The 12,708-nt window shown below is 59.4% G+C and overlaps 2 protein-coding genes across 2 annotated transcripts; one reads left to right on the top strand and one right to left on the bottom strand.

Moving 5' to 3' along the window:
- Positions 1 to 2,597: 2,597 nt before the first annotated feature.
- Positions 2,598 to 4,215, top strand: BKCO1_1100030 (uncharacterized protein; the record flags this gene model as incomplete). The annotated part of the gene is made up of 2 exons (XM_020270385.1): positions 2,598 to 2,730; positions 2,897 to 4,215. The coding sequence occupies 2 exons, from the start codon at positions 2,598 to 2,600 to the stop codon at positions 4,213 to 4,215; spliced, it is 1,452 nt and encodes a 483-aa protein (XP_020132742.1).
- Positions 4,216 to 6,254: 2,039 nt separating this feature from the next.
- Positions 6,255 to 8,328, bottom strand: BKCO1_1100029 (mfs general substrate transporter; the record flags this gene model as incomplete). Its single annotated transcript, XM_020270383.1, has 9 exons — positions 6,255 to 6,866; positions 6,947 to 7,265; positions 7,374 to 7,404; positions 7,473 to 7,541; positions 7,607 to 7,708; positions 7,773 to 7,810; positions 7,863 to 7,923; positions 7,980 to 8,055; positions 8,107 to 8,328. 9 exons carry the CDS (start codon positions 8,326 to 8,328, stop codon positions 6,255 to 6,257), a joined length of 1,530 nt encoding a protein of 509 aa, XP_020132800.1.
- Positions 8,329 to 12,708: the final 4,380 nt, after the last annotated feature.

Here is a 12,708-nt window from a genome sequence, read left to right as displayed (position 1 = left end):
CCTGGAACCTGCCGTGGTTCGTGTTCGCACTGCGCGGACCCGGGTCAAGAACAACAATAGTGCCTCGGCTTTTTCGCTCCCGGGGGAAAGTCCATTGCACCAGGATTAAAGCAGGTAAGTGCCCAGGAATAACAGAAGTCCACAAGGAGCCGGGCGGGACGGGACGAGAGAGAGTCCGGATTCCTCCGATTCTGCTCTCCTGATCTCCCCTCTCCTTCCCTGTGTGTGAGTGTGTCTCTCTCTCTCTCCCGGGAACGAGGTGGATAGATCCGGCTAGGTACTCACCATGGCCAAAGAACGGGATCATGACCGGTCCCGGTGGGCAATCTAATATAATGCAGAGAAACAGCGGAAGCAAGAGAAAGACGGCCGGCGGGGGATCGGGCGATCGGTGAAGTCGGGGGGCAAGAAAAGCGAGAGAGGGGCGGGCGAGAACGGTCTCTTGGGAGAGGCGGTCGCGGCGGCGGTGGGGCCAGCGCCGATTGCGTCTTCGCTGTTTAAACTATTCCTGGCGAAGGGATGCAAGCCATGGATTTTCGACGTTGTTCGTTCGTTCGTTCGTTTGCGTCGTCGTCGTCGGCGTCGTCGTCGTCGTCGTCGGCGTTTGTCGGTGTTGTGGGCCCCGTGCGTCTGGTTAGACTGCTGTGTGTTTTGGCCGTGTCGCCGTCGTCGTCACCCGCGGACGTGGTCGGGCGGATTCGTACGGGCGGGAAAAGCGTTCAGCCACGCTCAGGAGAGGGTGCGGGAAAAACGAATCATGGCGTGGGCGGTGATGTCGTGGACCGGATGATGGTGAAGTGGTGGTGGTTTGAACAGCTCATAGGAGGGTTGTGCGTATCTGCGTAGGTAGGAGCAAGAGCACATGGCGGATCGGCGGGGGTTTGCTGCGAACCCCTGGCCCGACGATGCAACAACGAACGATGGCTGTGATGCAAGTGAGAGAGAGCGCGTTTTGCGGATGGATTGCGCTGATCGGCGGGGCTCGGCGGCTTTTTGATTCACCAGGGGCACGTCCACTGCAGCAACCAAGGAATACGCTTTCTCTTTTTTTCCTTCTCCCTCCTTCACGCAGCTCGAAGATGCGGGTGCTATTTTTGAGCGCGGTCGCGGCAGGTGAATTGGACTCCACAGCTGATTGCAATTATACCTCTCGTTCGTCTGCGGCCGTCGGTGATTGCCTGCAGCGTCATCGTCCCAAAAAGTAATGGGAAAAGGATTGCGCCGGGGCCTTCTCGGGTCTCAGCTTAATGGGTGCCGACTGGCGGGCATCGAAAAGAGAGGTTGCCCGTCTATTAATTCTACCATGCTGCCCGCCCCATGAACGGGAAGGCTCGCCTCGCGCCGCAGCGGGGCATTTTTTTTTTCTCTTCACTGCATCTATTTCCGCCTTCGGAGTTGCTGCGAGGGAAAGGAGTTTACTAATGGCAATTCGCTCGTAGGCCTCTACTGAGTGCCATCGCCGGGAAAGCCAAAGCGTCCGGCTACGCCTCCTCACATTTATATGGATTAGCTCGCCTAGGTACGAGAAGTATTTTCGATCCCGATGCTCTGGATCTGGCTTCGGGGAAGAATAAACGTTTGTCAGGGCAGTGGGGGTTGTTTTCCTTCGCCCTGTCGCCCTATCGATCTCCGAGGGTAGCCGTCTGCGGGATAGAAAGCAGAGACGATGCCCACCAGGGTACGGACTAAAGACAGGGTTGAGATGGGGGAGCGTGGTGCCACAGTGCGGATCACAGGAGAGGCTGCAGTGCACGAATAACGTTGAAGAGGTGCAGCAAATCACAGCGGCGAAATCGCAATCCAGGTACCATGGCTACAGTGCTGACGGCGGGAGTGCATCTCGGGCCCGGCAGATGGAGTGGCTTGACCAAGTGCCGGCTGGGACCCTGCACTCGCGGATGGCAGCCCGCGTAGTGCGGCTCCCAGGAAGCTCTTGGAGAGAGCTTGACGGCGAGTGGGTGCGGCGCGTGTGCTGGGGCTGGAGGGGGGGTGCATCTAGGGCGTCTGGCGGCTGGCATCAGGCGCGATCAGCAGGGCATGGGCAGGCCAATCGCCTCACCGCATGCAGCGTCTTATCTCGGGCGCGGTGGGGAATGGGCAGCGGGAGCAGTCGAGCAGTGAGGTCAGCAGCGCGGGCAGCAGCGCGCCGGTCACACCGAACGGGCAGCGATCTCGAGGGCCAGGGTCGGGCGCGTTTCACGGGGGCGCATGCTCTGACTCGCTTGGTGGGCGGGTGGCAGCGCGCGCACACACTGGCCGCTGGCTTACGCACTCGACAAGCCTCCACTTCCCTCTCCGCCCGGGGGGCCCAGCACCGCACCCTCCCCAATCGGGGCGCTCCGCCAACAGCCCTCAAGTAGTCGCGGGCCTCAGGTTTGTCTCCCCAGAGACCCCCAGAGACCTCCTACACAACCACCACCCTCCGTCTCCTGCCTGCGCCGGTCGTTGGCATCGCCACCCAGGAGAGATCTGCGAATCTGCGACGACTACCACCACCGCCGCCGCACTGCCATCGCCTCAGGCCGCCCGCCCGCCGCTGTGCATTCCCCCCTCTAGCGCGCCCACGCCGCGACGCCCATCCCACCCGTCCACCCCCCATGGCCTCGTCCTCGTCCTCGCGCCAGCGCTCCTTCGACTCGCTGGCCAGCTCGTCGTCCTCGATGCAGTCCGACTCGTCCGCCAAGCGCATCCGCCTGGAGCCCGCCCATTTCGACGACGACGATGCTCACGGTGCGTACCAGCCCGGCCCGCTCGACACGAACCCCCCGCTCGCCCCAGGCCCTGTGCACCCTGCATCTGTGTCACCTCGCGCCCTCAACACCACCACTCCGCTCTGCTTCTTTGAACTTTTTCTCTTTTTTTTTCTTTCGCGGGGCCCCCTGCTGACCACGCCCAGTCCTGACATGCCACTCGCTGGAGCACAGCATGCGCCTGGCAGCCGAGCACGACGAGGCGCGGCTGCAGGAGATCGAGCAGGAAGAAGACGAAGAGCTGCAGGCGTCGTCGGTGCGCTATGTCATCGACAGCGACTCGCTGCAGCAGGAGGCGCGGCCGCAGGAGCCGCTGCAGGTCGAGCAGATGCAGCCACGTGACAAGTCGCGCGAGGAGTACGTGCACGCGCTGCAGCTGGGCTACAACCAGCTCATCGACGTGGTGCTGCGCGACGTGCAAAAGGCCACGGACGCCCTGGTCGGCAGCAAGCTGGCGTCGGTGCGCAAGATCTGCTACGACATCCTGGCCAGCACCGAGAACTGCGTGCTGCACGCCGTGCTGGACGGCAACCTGGCCTGGGACGCCGAGCACGACGTGGCCACGGGGCAGGCCCTCGACCGCCTGCGCCGCCAGGCCCAGCACCAGCCGTGCGTCTACCAGCGCGTGCTGGTCGACGAGCTGTGCCAGTCGCCCACCCCGGCCGAGCTGTTCGACGTCATCGAGGGCCTGCGCCGCTACGCCCGCACCGGCGAGTGGAGCCTGGCCGTGCAGGTCGACGCCCACCGCCAGCCCGACCGCTGGAACGAGAGCCTGTCCAAGGCCGGCCGCCGCAAGTACCTGGCCGCCGCCGCGAGCCCCTACGGCCCGCCCTCGCCCGCCCGCCTGGCCGAGCTGGAGATGTTCTGCCAGCGCCTGCACGCCCGCCTCGACCGCATCGCCGCCGCCGACTGGCACGAGCCGCTGCGCTTCCCGCTCGTCGACGTCGCCTACACGGTCAACTACGAGGCCCGCCTCGCCGCCAACGCCCAGCACGCCTCGCCCCGCGGCTTCCTGCTCAACCTGGTCGAGGCCATGTGCGCCGTGCTCTTCCCCCAGTCGCGCTACCGCGCCCGCCAGTTCCCCGTCTACCTCGTCTTCGAGCCGCAGCAGGCCGTCATGGCCGACCTGCTCGTCGGCCAGCTGGCCCAGGGCCTCGCCGCCACCGGCGGCGGCACCGCCTACTGGCCCACCGACCTGCTGCACGGCTCCGCCATGCAGGTCGACGACAAGAACTGGCCGCGCTACGAGAAGTGGGCCGTCGACCACTCGCCCTACGTGGCCAACTGCCGCGCCGACTCGCCGCGCCAGAGCGAGGAGCTCGACCGCATCAAGCGCGTCATCGAGGCCAAGAAGCGCGAGATGTTCGAGCTGAAGAAGGAGTACAACGAGGGCCAGCTGCAGATGCGCCTGGCCGCCAGAGACATCACCAGGCGCGTCGCCAGGTGTAATCGGTACCAGTTCTGAGCGTTGCCCTTTTTCCTTCCCTTCTTCAGATTTCCCTCTTACATGTCTGTTGTCCTCTTTGGCTTCCTTCCATCATCTCTTTTTTTTTTTGGCGCCCCTCTCCCCACTCGACGACCTCTGCCATCGTCTTCCATCACCTCATTATGATTGTGTATTGTGTGTCGTCGACGGCAAAGCGAACGATAGATGGCTAGACGAGGCGCGAGGAGAGGGCAGCGGTAGCGGCGGCGGGTTTGGGGCATTTTCGTCTCGTAATATGAGGATGTGTCGCATCGGGGCGTACCGGTGGCGATAGGGGAGGGTTGGATGTGGTGCGTGGGTGCCGGCTTCAGTGGCGGTTGGCTGCCGAAGTGAGTACATACGGCCCGAGACGACGCGGGAGAGAGAGTGGGTTGTGGGCTGCATTGGCGTAACGAGAGTGAGAGAGTGAGAGAGAGCAGACACAGAGACAGAGAGAGAGAGAGTGGTCAGTCAGTCATTCAGTCAGCGAGTTGATGGGCAGATCAGAGCGAAGCCAGCTCGCTCGTGACGACATTTCTGTTTCTTCGTTGGGCGGGAAGTATATTGGCGTTGATTCGGTTTTTTGTCAGGAGTTTTGGGGCTTTTCAAGCGATGCTCGCGTCAGGTCGCGTCTGGGCAGCTGAGACAAGCTGATTGTGTAAACGGACGGCTCGCCGTTCGGGAGGACCCCGGTGATGGAGGAGGGGGGTAGTGAAGTATCATATGACGAAGGAGGATGGACAACGAGTCTTTTTTCTTCCATTCCATTCAAAGGCTTTATTTTGGATGCCGGTGCCTTGTTGACGTGTGGGGAACATGTGTGTGAGGGACGGAGAGGAGACGAGAGAGGTCGGGCTGTCAAATAGACTCGGTGGGACGGGGAACGGTTGGGCGAAAAGGGACGGATCACGTCGTTTCCGGCACTAGGGTCGGATTGCGACATACGGACGGTTGATTTTGCTATCTCTCGAACCTCCTTCCTTCATTCTCCCGGGGGGCCAGGGCGTGCGAATGAGCGGGCGTGGCGGCTTTGCGCTTGCTGAGCTGGTGGCCGATTGCGTGCGAGCGACGGGCCGTGACGCGACCATGCATCAAATCTGTCCAGCTGAGCCGCACAACCGCCCTCCCCCACACCCGCCTTATCAGCCCGCCTCACCCCGTCCCCATCAGTGCCTACCGTTGCTCGCGGTGGAATAATGTCGATTCTTGGGATCTGAGCGGGAGATCATCTCTAGTTTCTCCTAGTATTAGTCGGGGCCAGAATAAGGTTCGGTACTGGCGTAACATTTTCGTGATCTTCCCGCTCGTTCTTGGCGGGCGATTCCTCGACTGAGTGCTCACCGTTGCCGCTGGCTGGCCGGGCAACGGTTGACCTTTCTCTCACATGAACCTGCGACATGCGTCAGTCTGCGGACGGAGAGGAGCGTTTGCGACTGAATGTGGATCTTCCCCGGTTGCATCTTCTCACCGTACGGATTAGTGGATACGACGCTTGCTGTGCGCCGTCGATAACGAGCCCGCAGCCGCGGCTACACGGCAATCTTTCGTCAGTCACGAATATCGGTCTGGCATCGCGTGCTCCAGCTTATCTTTTCTTCTTCTCTTTCCTTCCCTGTGGTACGTGTGCCTGGGCTAGGTAACGAGCGTTCCCGAACGGACAGGTGCCTGCTTGGTACCACCGGAAACCTGGTTGACGGGTTCTCGGGCTCCTATTGGATCAGCCAGTGTCTAGCCTCCGAGCAGTGTCCAATGGGCGTAGGTAGATGTTTGTGCCAGGCAGCGAACCCAACCAAACCTGGGAATAATGAAGGCATTTCAGTTGCTTCTGGGCGATGTTCTTGGCGGGGCGGTCGGGTAACGCATATCAGCCAACCACCTTCCTAAATCAGCAAAGAGAAAACTAACGTATGTTTTAGCGAGATGCTCAATGATCATGTAGTATTACTTCTTTTATTCGCGTGGCAAGCCTAGACCTTTGCCCGTCTCTATCCCGTTCCTCTTTTATTTTTATGGTTTCCCTCACACCCCGCGCGCCCCCTCTACAAAATATATCTAAACCCCTTATTGTCCATCTCAGTCATGTCCCGCATCCCCGCCTCGACGGCCTCCTTCTCCCTCTCCTCCTCGCTCATGCCCGCCTGCTCGCGATCCCGCTTCTTGTTCACGCTGTACATGTAGGCATACAGCACGACGACCATGCCCAGCTTCACGACGTAGCCGACCAGCATGGCGACGTAGGCCGAGTGGTAGCCGGGGGCCTCATTGTCCCTAAAGGTCTGGGGCCCGATGATGTTGCCGATGCAGTAGCCGGTGAAGATCATGGCGCCGGTGAGCTGCTTCTTGGTGTAGCCGCTGATGTTGGAGCTGATCATGGTCAGCGACATGGAGAAGCCGAGCCCCTGGAAGTAGCACAGCCACAGCGCCACGAGCCGTCCCCACTTGTTGTCCGCCGGCAGCCCCACCAGCAGCGCCGCCCCCAGGATGCAGATGCAGTTGGCCACGATCATCGTGATGCACCGCGAGTTGGGCCAGTACGTGCACACGAACCCGCCCGCCAGCAGCGCCGCGAACTGCACGAACCCGCCGGGAATCTGCAGGTACTGCGTGCCGAGCGTGTCGAAGCCGAAGGACTTGACGATGAGGGAGGTGAACTGCGTGGTTGCGTCACCGGTTAGCGTTTTAGCTACAAGAATTTCTGGAGGGGAGGAGAAAAGAAAAAAAAAAAACGCACGCTCGTCAGCGCCGAGTTGGGGACCTGCGCGCCGATGGCCATGACGAACAGGATCCACGTCTTGGGGTCGCGCAGGAAGGCGACGGCCTGGTCGCGCTTGAAGGCCGTGTTCTTGACGCCCTGCCGGTTCGCGGCCACGCGCTCGACCGCCACCGCCCGCTCGCGCTCGGTGAGGAACTTGGCCGTGGACGGCAGGTCCGGCAGGATCACCAGCGACACGACGCCCCACGCGATCGAGCACGCCCCGAAGATGATGAAGACGTACTGCCACCGCGCCAGCGAGCCCGACGTGATGTGCCCGATGGCATAGCCGATGAGACTGTGCGGGAAGGCGTACGTGTTAGCCTGTGCTTTGTTTGCTTGTCCCTCCCCCCCTTGTGGCAAAGTGGGTAGTAGGGTGGGTGGGGAGGGGGGATATTTGACTTACCCGCCGAACATGGTAGCGATGCCGTTCGTGCCTGGTAATTAGGAAATGATATTAGCTGGTCTGATCTACCTCTCGGGGGAAGCGGGGAGTTTGCCGTACAGTAGTAGGCCTCCAGGCGCAGGGGCTGCTCCGCCGACGTGTACCACATGCCCATCATCAGAACGAAGCCTAGACGCACGCAGATGGTTAGCCATTGTCTGGGAAGGTGGGAACATGGGACGCGTGTTGCGTACCGGGATTGACGGCGGCCTCAAGGGCACCCAGCAGGAAGCGGTTCACCGCTATGCCGCCAAAGTTGTGGCATGCAGGGGTGGTTATCAGGACGATGCCCCATGCTAGGAACGATGCTTGGTCAGCGCTTGCCGGACGGCAGGGGGAGTCTGGTGGAGACTGTCTCACCGATGGTGGTCAAGCTGAGGAACTTGGCGATTGGGAACCTGGACCGAAGTCAGTACGCGTGGTGGATGGGTCGAGGGCGGGCGGGCATACCGTTGCATGAGGTAGCCGGACGGGTACTGGGTCGCAAGGTAGCCAAAGTAGAAAATGGAGCCTGAGCGGGGTCAGCACTGCGATGCATGCGTGCGGGAGGCCAAGCGAAGTGCGTACCGAGCCATGAGTATTGGCTGCCGTCGATGTGAGTACCCGCCTTCAAGCCGTAGACACTGGCGTAGTTGATGCCGTTCTACACACAAGGGTCAGTAGGGAGACGGATGGGGCTAGCGCGGGTACTGACCTTGTCGAGATACTGCAGCATGTAGGTGACGAAGAGGACGGGCACTATGCGGAAGTCGATCTTGCGGAGGACGGCCTTTGCCTCAGCCTCGGTGTACTGCAGGCCCTGGTTCTTCTTGTACACCTCGTAGCTGTCATCGACTGCAGTGTCGGTGGTGGAGGCATCGCCGGTGACGACGGCCGACTCGACGTCGTACACGGGCTGCTTGTCTTCGGCTGGCATTGTCACTGGCACGGGAGGGGGCCAATCGGGGTGGGGGGAAAGAGAGAAGAGAGAGGCAGTCACGGCAGAAACAGGACGGAGGTGGTGAATACGGCGGGTTTTGACACGACGACTTCTTGATGGCGTGCTTGCCACGGCCGCGTCTGCGCTCTGGCTGGCGGAGGCTCACTACTTGCGAATGGCCCCGACGACGTGCCGGCCGAAAGCCACAAGGCTGGCTGGACAGAGGCTGCATTTGCCGGAGACCAGGCTCGCTGCCGACGGGTACGAGGCGGGGGGCCACAGGGCAGCAGGGCTCTGCGGAAAGGATGTGCAGAAAAGCCTGAAGATATGAGCGAGGCAAGCATGGGCAAGCAAAAACCAAGGCGTGCGATTGGTGTTGGCGAGGGCTTGATAGAGGATTTGGTGGGAGGGCGCCCCTGCCGCGGTGCGATCACGACATTCGCCTGGCAATCACGACATGCGCCTGCGTTTTCCGACCGTTGCATCCGACGCCCACAGCAAATCCAAATCCGCCCATCCATGATGCAGACGCCTCTGCCGGAGCGAAGACGTTCCAAGTCTTGGGGCGCATTCCGGCCGTCTGCTTGGGACTTGGCCGCCTGTTGGAAGGCGCCTTTGCCGCCGTCGGCAATTTCCTGCGTCGCTGGTTATATGCCCGCTGTTAACGGCAGTCGAGGTGCCGCGCTCCCTGCAGACGGTCAGGAAGACGGTTATCATTGTGTAAAAAATATATGCGCTGCCTTCGCCTTTAGCAACGCCCGCCACGTGGAGTAAAGCATCCGGCGACGACACCATTGGCCCACTGCATCCTGATCCGACCGGCCTCTTCCGGCATCCGGCATCAAATGCGGCGCCTGGCCTCGGAGATTAGTTCATGGGATCCGCTTTGGTCTCGGCTTGGGTGCGAGCTCCACTGATGTGAGAGCGGTTCTGCGTGGCGGTGACGATCTTTGATGGTGGTTAGTCGGTTTAAGGCCGCAAAAACACTCTGGATCTTGAACGACTCGTGCGCCTCGCCCAACCGAACGCCAATGACTCGGCTGTTCCAATACCACTCGAACAGCATCGGTTATTTTTAAGCCCCCAGGTGTGATCCTTGAGTACATATCGGTCGTAGCAGATGCCTAATATCGCTAAAGCGCATCTATGCAAGCCCCGGCGAGATCCGACAGATTCTGTCGTCAGCATCCATGTCATCGTATCCCCTTTCTGGTTTTCTCATGGTTTGGTTGGGTGTTTTCATGATTGTTTTGCTGTCCAAGTATGTCCAAGGATGCCTGAAGATGGTTTCAGCCCTCTCGATAGAAGCAATGGAGTCGGGCATCATTGGTCGCGGTTTTTTTTTTTTTTTTAATCAAAATCCCACCGGCTTCGTGGAAGTCCTCTTTTATCTTCTTCCTTCGTTCGCTTGTCATTGTACCTAATCATACCTCTCATCTTATTCCAGTTCGCCAAGGAGAAGCCCTTTCACCAATGGTCTAACATATTAAACCGTCGACCTTGCTTGTTGTCAGACGATGTGAGGCCATTAGCCAGCACTGTAAAACAGTGCGGCGTCGTACTTTTTCAAGTTCGACACTTGTGTTCATGGTCGTTCTCCAGTTTGATTTCCAGGGCCATCAGTGCCCCCATGACTTGATGACTGTAGATGGCCTCTCTCAAAAGTAGTTATGGCTATTGTCTTATCGGGTTCACGCGTTGTGGGGCATTTCTCGGCTTTCCACCGAGGCAGCTGCAGCCCCATGGCAGTGGTCAGCGGTCAACTCCAGTCTTTGTACAGCGCTAATGATATGGTAGCAACTGCGAGTGGAGGAATATTGGCCGTCAGGTAAACGGGACGGATGATGTTTTTCAATGTATACGTTGATGGTTCATGGATGGCGATACGCATGTGTAAGGTGGTTAGATCAAAATATGCAATATAAAGCAGTTAAGAGTGAAATCAAAGATGGATCATTCTCGATACTGTCGCTAAGTTCTTAGCATTCTTATAGCTATCTAGCTTTATTTCATGTGCGTGGCTACGTAGCCTTCAGAGTCTCTGCTTGGTATTGGGTGATATTGGGACCCATTGATAGTCTATGAGGCTAGTTAGTCCGTCTCTTGACAGCATGACTCTTCTATCTATTCTTGAAGCTCCGCGGCCCTCTTTGCCTTGCCAATTTCCACAAAGCTGTTGGCGAGGGTTTCTTTGATGAACGGTAGGTCCAAGGCCGGGAAATTGCCTGGCGTTGGGTGATTGTATCCTGTGCGTGCGTCAATCGCATGACAATCTGTCGCGTCTGGCCTACAAACCAGCGAGAACCGGAGCCAGTTGCAGACTACTTCTAAGACGTTCGGATGTGTGGCCGAAATTCAAGGGCTACACTGTCAAGTCCGTGAGCATCTTCCCAGATGGCAATATTGACGTGACTGATAGATGGCTCAGGCTGCATTGTGGCGATTCAGGGTGTCGGCTACCCCATTCAGTTCGTCTTCTTCTTGGGATGTCGTGGAAAAATCTCAGGAGCTTTCCCCTTGACCTCGCCGGATGGGATATTCTTCTCGCAAATTGGGCAGATGGTGGTTCTTGCTCTTTCAGGGGCTTGAAGCGGCTCGTTGCGCTCAAAAGAAGATTTTACAAGAGCCAAGATGGCGCTTGTGAGTTCCAAAGATCTGTTTAGTGTATTTGCTTCAGGCCCAACAGGCCCTCAATCGAACAATACGTCTTTCCCCAGAGTCGATACAGTTTTTGTGCAACTCATGCCCGAGAGAACAAGTTTCGCTGACGGCAGCTCATGTCCCTGAAAGAGGCAGTCGATGGCGTCGGAAAAGGTTGAAGCAAGACCGACATCGGAAGACAAATGCTCAGCACTGTCGGGCCAAGCCCCACACAAGCCAACGGAGCTGGATTTGAACAACGTCTTTCGCGTAGGTAATCAAATTGAAGAGGACGAGCACTGGCAGCTTTTCAGTGAGTATTGTTCTCACTGCATCAAGATTGGATTTTCTCAGTCCGCTCTGATGAGAACCAACAAGGTATCATTCACCGTGCTTGATGTTGCAGGTCAGATGTCAGTCTTCTTAATGATTGAGCGGTAGGAAGGCTGGGCTGGCCACAGCTTGGTCACGCGGCGAGCCGTGCAAATATTCTGGAAGCGTCGAGTGGAACGATTGGTCGCGTGGCGGGATTTTCTCATCCGAGCCCTCCGTATTGCAGTCTCTTCGGCGTCACGAGAAGCAGGCCACAGAGGTACTTCGGGGCAACGCCGAGGATTATCCCTCGAGGGGTTGAATCGTGCGTGGCCGGCAAAGGCGGCCGGGAAGGTGATTCGGGGAAACGAGGCTCAAAGGAGTTAGTTGGTGGTTCGTTCTCGCGTGGCCAAGTGTGGAGCAGAAGGCCTTGACAAGAACCAGGAATCAAGCCAAGCACGGGCCAGGGCAGTCGACCAGGCAAAAAGTGGTTGCCGGCGCCACGGCCGGGCTACGGGCTGCTCCAGTGTAGTGGGCAGAGGTGGCGTTTTATCCGAGTGCGTCAGCTCACGGCTGGAGAGACTGATGAGGAGACTGAGGAGAGGTTCGGGTCTGGAAGAGGGGCAATTGCCGGGGAAAGGGCCGAGCAGTCTCGAGCTGGAGCCCCGGAGCGGAGCTGAGCGGAGCTGAGCGGAGCTGAACGGCACAAGTCCGGCAGAGGTGGACGGGCCCGGTTGAATGGTGCACTCCCCGCCGTCTGGGTGCGGCACAGAACCTTGTCCTGCAGCCTCGAAAATCTGGGGTAAACATGAGCACTCGACACAATACCTAGCCACCACGCCGGCGCACACCTCGCCCAGCTCTTGTATTTACCTGAAATCCTCGCCACGATGCGCCATGGTACGCCATGATACGCCAACCCGCCCAGGTGCACCGTCAGGCCGGCTGGTGACGACGCCCAGACCCAGACCGCCGTGCCCAAAACGGCTCTCTCCGCCGCCCGTCACGCGGTTCCGGAGAGACCATGAGGCTCCAGCACCCCGCCTCGGCCCCGACACTTGCAAGCGGGGCACCGCGATGCTGCTCACAGCTAGCGCCGGCATTGACGAGCATCTGCTCTCTTTTGCCGACGCGTACATTGCCCATTGCGGCCCACGGCGGCTCCAGCTCCCCCTTCGGGCTGCCCATGACGCCCTGCCCGCCAATGCACGCCCATGCACTCCGCACCGCGGGGCGCAGCGGCGATCCTCCGCACCGTGAGCTCATCATGAGATTCCCGACTCGATTTTTTCTGCTGCCAGAGAACACCCCGGGCCCGCATCTCTCTTGGTCCTAGCACTCTTTCGAATCGCCGTCACCATGCCCCGCCGTGGCCTACAAATAGGCTTCCCGTCCCCGGCACTGGCTCGGCAGCGTGTTCCTCAA

This window comes from Diplodia corticola (genome assembly GCF_001883845.1).
Source record: "Diplodia corticola strain CBS 112549 chromosome Unknown scaffold11, whole genome shotgun sequence".
In the NCBI taxonomy this organism is placed as follows: domain Eukaryota; kingdom Fungi; phylum Ascomycota; class Dothideomycetes; order Botryosphaeriales; family Botryosphaeriaceae; genus Diplodia; species Diplodia corticola.
Note: the sequence above shows the minus strand (reverse complement) of the source record. Positions and strands in the feature narration are given on the sequence as shown.